The sequence below is a fragment of the Natrix helvetica genome, assembly GCF_964273705.1.
Source record: "Natrix helvetica genome assembly, chromosome: 1".
NCBI lineage: Eukaryota > Metazoa > Chordata > Lepidosauria > Squamata > Natricidae > Natrix > Natrix helvetica.
The window spans coordinates 350,947,745-350,953,191 of record NC_138548.1 but is presented as its reverse complement, the minus strand read 5'-3'; the positions used below and the strand labels follow the sequence as shown (position 1 = coordinate 350,953,191).

Below are 5,447 nucleotides of genomic sequence, written 5' to 3'. Positions count from 1 at the left end.
TATCTATCTTTCTACCTATCTATCTACCTATCTATCTATCTATCTATCTATCTATCTATCTATCTATCTATCTATCTATCTATCTATCATCTATCTATCATCTATCTATCTATCTATCATCTATCTATCATCTATCTATCTATCTATCTATCTATCTATCTATCTATCTATCTATCTATCTATCTATCATCATCTATCATCTCATATTCATTATTTTTTATAACTAACCCAAGTCAGTGAACATGCCTAATACTCTTTTCTTCTGTTTTTGCAGATAACCACCACCCTGTGAGGTGAGAGAGAGGGGGGGGGGGAATGGCCCAAAGTCACCCGCTGCTAATGTACGATTAGAACTCAAAGTCTCTTTGTGATTGAACCAAAGTTATCCAACTGACTTTGAGGGCTAAAGTAGGACTAAAAGTCATGGTTTTTGCTTTCTAGCCTGGTGCCTTAACCACTAGACCAAACCGGCACAAAGTTGACTCAGCCTTCCATCCTTCCAAGGTGGCTAAAATGAGGACCCCGATTGTTGGGGACAATAGGCTGACTCTGTAAACAGCTCAGAGAGGGCTATAAAAGTACTACAAAGTGGTATATCAATTTAAGGGCTATTGCTAAACTGAGCTTTTGTGTTTAATGATTTGGCCCCTTTTCCTTCCTCAGCAATACAAATGATCTCTAGTTGATTGTCTGAGATCCTGTATATGCCTTGGGAAGGCCCAGGATTCCAATAATGGATCAGCCTTGCAAACCTTTTAATAGGTGGCTTCTAGAAAATCCATCTGGAGCTTCTTAGTATGATGGCTAACCATGGATTGCTTCACGTTTTTCAAGTGTCAAAAAGTTTAATCCTATGATGAGAAATACCAAGGACAGTCCAAAGTGCTACAGATACACACGCACTCAACTCTTTTCAAGGTATTGTGCAATTGTCACCCTTATGCCTGAGGTAGAAGCTGAAGGATGTTGAGTTCCAGAGTAGTGTATTGTTTCTGTATACCCTGAACTTCATGTGTGATTATTCAAAAACTATCATGGCTCAGCAATAGCGATAGACTTATGCCCAGGTAGTCCTCAACTTACAACCACAACTCAGCCCAAAATTTCTGTTGATAAGTGAGAAACGTGCTATGTGAATTTTGTCCTATTTTACAACCTTTCTTGCCAAAGTTGCAAAGTGAATCACGGCCGTTGTTAAATTAGTCACACAGTTGTTAAGCGAATCTGGTTTCCTCACTGACTTTGCTCGTTGGACATTTGCAAAAGGTGATCACATGACCCCGGGACATTACAACCATCATAAATGGGAGTTGGTTGTCAAGCATCCGAATGTAAATCAATTGATGTTGCAATGGTCATTCAAGTGAAAAAAATGGTCATAAGTTCACTTTTTTCAGTGCTGTTGTAACTTCAGTCACCAAAGGAACTGTTGTAAGTCCAGGACTCCTTGTACTGTTTCATAGGGCTTTTAAAGCCCTCTCCAAGTGGTTTACAGAGTCAGCCTATTGTCCCCCAACAATCTGAGTCTCGTTTTACCGACCTTGGAAGGATGAAAGGCTGAGTTAACCTTGAGTCTGGTGAGAATCGAACTGCTGGCAGTGGGCAGAGTCAGCCTGCCAATATTGCATTCCAACCACTGCGGCTGATTAGTGAATAGACCTATTTCTGTAGGATCTTTTAGCGGGTCATTAAGGTCAGCTGGAGGTTTATCTCTGTCATCAAGGTCGCTACTCCACACCCATTTGCATCACTGATGACACAGATAAATCTCCAGGTGACCTTAACGACTTGCTAAAAGGATGCAAATGTCCAGCTGTTTGCAAGGAGTATAAATCCTTCCATTCCCCACCATCCAGTCAGAGCTGAAGAAGCTTCTTGGATGAGAAGTGAAACGTCTTCAAAGAAAAACCAGAAAGTCCAGTTGCCTCTTTAAAAAAACACCTTTGGGATGGCTGCAGCAATATTTCTCAATCTCGGCAATTTTAAGGCATGTGGACTTCAACTCCCAGCATTCCATAGCTGGCCGGGGAATGAACAGAATAACAGAGTTGGAAGGGACCTTGGAGGTCTTCTAGTCCGACACTCAGGTAAGAAATCATATACCAATCTGGATAAATGGCTGTCCAATCTCTTCTTAAAAGCCTCCAGTGCCGGAGCACCGGCAACTTCTGGAGGCAAGCAGTTCCACTGGTTAATTGTTCTAACTGTCAGGAAATTGAAGTCCACAGATCTCAAAATTGTCAAGGTTGAGAAACACAGGTCTACAGCATAAGTCTCCAGATGTGGAAACTTTAAGCTCCCAGAATTCCCCAGCCAGCCATGGAATGATGGGAGCCACGCTGGCTGAGAAATTCTGGGATTTCAAGTCCACAGATCTTTAAAGTAACCAAGGTTGAGAAACATTGGTCTATATAGCGGGGTTCCCAACTGGGGGTGCAAGACGATAGTCCAGAGGGTGCGAAAACCTGGTTTTAGAAGTTTCAAAATTATAGTGTGTATGTATAATTAAAAAGGTAAAGGTAAAGATTCCTCTTGCACATATGTGCTAGTTGTTCCTGACTCTAGGGGGCAGTGCTCATCTCTGTTTCAAAGCTGAAGAGCCAGCGCTGTCCGAAGATGTCTCCATGGTCATGTGACTGGCATGATTAAACGCTGAAGGCGCACAGAACACTGTTACTTTCCCACCAAAGGCGGTCCTATTTTTCTACTCACATTTTTACATGCTTTTGAACTGCTAGGTTGGCAGAAGCTGGGACAAGTAACAGGAGCTCACTCTGTTACGCGGAGCTAGGGATTCGAACCGCCAAACTGCCAATCTTTCTGATCGACAAGCTCAGCGTCGTATGCACATAATTACTTTTTAAGGGGTGCAAAAAAATATCAGAAGCATTCTAGGGGTATGGGGTATAGCAAAGGTTTGGAACCTCTGGTCTATAGGATGGAGATTTGGGGTGGTTGGATCCAGGCTTGGGGAGAGCATACCTCTCCCCAAGTTGCAGGAGAACAAATTTGGAAGTGGAAACCCCAAGGAAAAACAAAGATATGGACTCCAGCAAGATTCTTCCCAACATCCACAGGTTTTTCAGTCTCTTCAACAACATCTCCTCATAAGGCACTTAAGATGTATGGATTTCCAATTCCTTAGGCTGACCTAGGGTCCTCCCCCTCACTCCCTTCTTAGGGTGCACACCCATTCACACATCCCAAACACCCCGTGGACCCAGATATGTTTGCCAAACATTGAACAGGATTGGCTTGTTCACTTAGCCCCCCCATTGTCCAGGTTCTCACAATATATCAAAACCGTGGCTTACCCATACAGTCCGAGTGCCTGCATACGCACTGAACCGAGAATTTGCTAACTATGTTTTCGTTTATCATGTTTGCAAACGCCGCGGCCGACTATCCACAAATGTTTCCAGGCTGCCAGATGCCTCTTTCACAACCCCCACCCCTCCTCAGCTCCTTCAGCATCCACATGCTCATAACAACATCCAAATGCAACGCACCCAGGACACTTTCAGTGCCCACTTCCTCGAAATCCCAATCCTGCACAAACAGACGGTCCTCCCCAATTCCTCACACAGAGGCCCGGCCAAATGCCATCTGCTTCCCACACCAAAAGATAGCGTTTGTCTGCTTCTCGCATATTTGGGTACCCCGACGACAATCAAGCGTACGACAATTTCCTATGAAATCTTAAACCCAGTGCTCGTTTTCCCCCCCCCCAAGTCTCTGCCTATCATGACATCATCCCCATTTTGGCTCTCCCTTACCTGCACAATCTCACACACAATTTCACACGCTTCAAGGCACATCCCAAGTAAAAAAAACCAAAACCTCCCATTCACCTGGACGTTAGAGTCACACCTTGGGATTCACCCAAACCGACATGTTTTTTTTTATTTTTGCTAGAGTTTCACCTCTTTCACACACACATACACACACACAATGTCCCATTTCTCTCTCTCTCTCTCTCTCTCTCTCTCTCTCTCTCTCTCTCTGTGAGTGCCTATTGATATTGATTGTTTCCTGATTGCTTATTTGTACCCTATGACTATAATTAAGTGTTGTACCTTATGATTTTTGATAAATGTATCTTGTATTTTTATATACACTGAGAGCATATGCACCAAAGACAAATTCCTTGTGTCTCCAATCACACTTGGCCAATAAAGAATTCTATTCTATTCTATTCTATTTTTAAAAAAATAATTTTTATTGAACTTATTTAAACATTAAAAACAAAACACAAATTTCCACTCATTACAGCCTTTCCGTATTGGTATCATTAACATCATTCATGTTTACATAAGCTCCATGTCTATATTCTCTAGTATAATCTATATTATATCATAGCTTAAAATACTATTTACAGATATATACAGTGTTATTGTATTTATTGTAGACAATACTTAATTCTTATACAGTATTTTTGCGTCTATCGTCCAGCCATTTATACCATCTACTCCACACTTTATAATACCCCCGATTCTTCTCTGTCGTTCAATTCCATGGTCAACCTATCCATCTATTCTATTATTCTATTCTATTCTATTCTACTCTACTCTACTCTATTCTATTCTCTGTCCGTCTCTGTCTCTGTCTGTCTGTCTGTCTCTCTCTCAGGGACACACACACATGTGCCAGCCCTTGTATCCATGACACATCCACGCACACATCTCATCGGGCTGCCACCTCCAGCCCACCTCTGGCTCTTTTGATCCCCGGCCGCTTTGCGAGACAAAGCGACATGCGATAAACCCCCGCAGGTCGTAAAAGCGGGCCTTATCCATTTCGCAGATCCCGGTTAAGGGCGCTTTTTTTTTTCCGTGGGGGGTGGTGGTGGAGGGAGGCGGCCGGCCGATATTCTGCACTCCACCCACCCCCAAGCCGCTTTCCCTGAGGAGAGATCCCTGCACGTGCGGCGCCATCCTTGCACAGATGCAACCGCTCCCCCCACATATGCGCAAACTTATACGCCGCCTGCGGACCGAGAGCCGATCCCTTCCCTTTAACGGGGCATTTAGCAGACGGGCCCCTTCTTCCCGATCGCACTTCAAATGCACCCTTTTGCTTCTCAGCATCGCCTCTTCCCCCTTGTGCATGCTCGCTCGCTCGCTCTCTCTCTCTCTCTCTCTCCTCTCCTCTCCTCCCTCGCCAATGCACCTCTGGGCTTGCGTGGGAATTACACGCGTGGCATTTTTTGCTAGCCCCGCGCGCTCCGGCTGGTTGACCCCACTCCCCCTCCCGGGCTTTTGGGAGGGTGGGTGGAGATGGGGGGGTCTTCCGTGGCACACGCACGCACGCGCGATTCCCTCCCCCGCGTGTTTTCCCCCACTCCGCCCGCCCCCCCTCCCCATGCCTGCAGGACGCTTCTTCACCTGTTTTCTCCGAGGACATCGCGGCGGCTTGGCGAGGCGGAGGGTGGATTTTGGGGGGAGCGG

The 5,447-nt window shown here is 45.1% G+C and overlaps 1 protein-coding gene across 1 annotated transcript in view; it reads right to left on the bottom strand.

Annotated features, from left to right (window-relative positions):
- Positions 1-5,447, bottom strand: part of PRRT1 (proline rich transmembrane protein 1) — a 44,297-nt gene extending 38,850 nt beyond the window's left edge. The window contains exon 1 of the mRNA XM_081934316.1: positions 5,385-5,447. Coding sequence (XP_081790442.1) covers positions 5,385-5,403 — 19 coding nt within the window. The 5' untranslated portion in view covers positions 5,404-5,447. The remainder of the gene's footprint in view (positions 1-5,384) is intronic.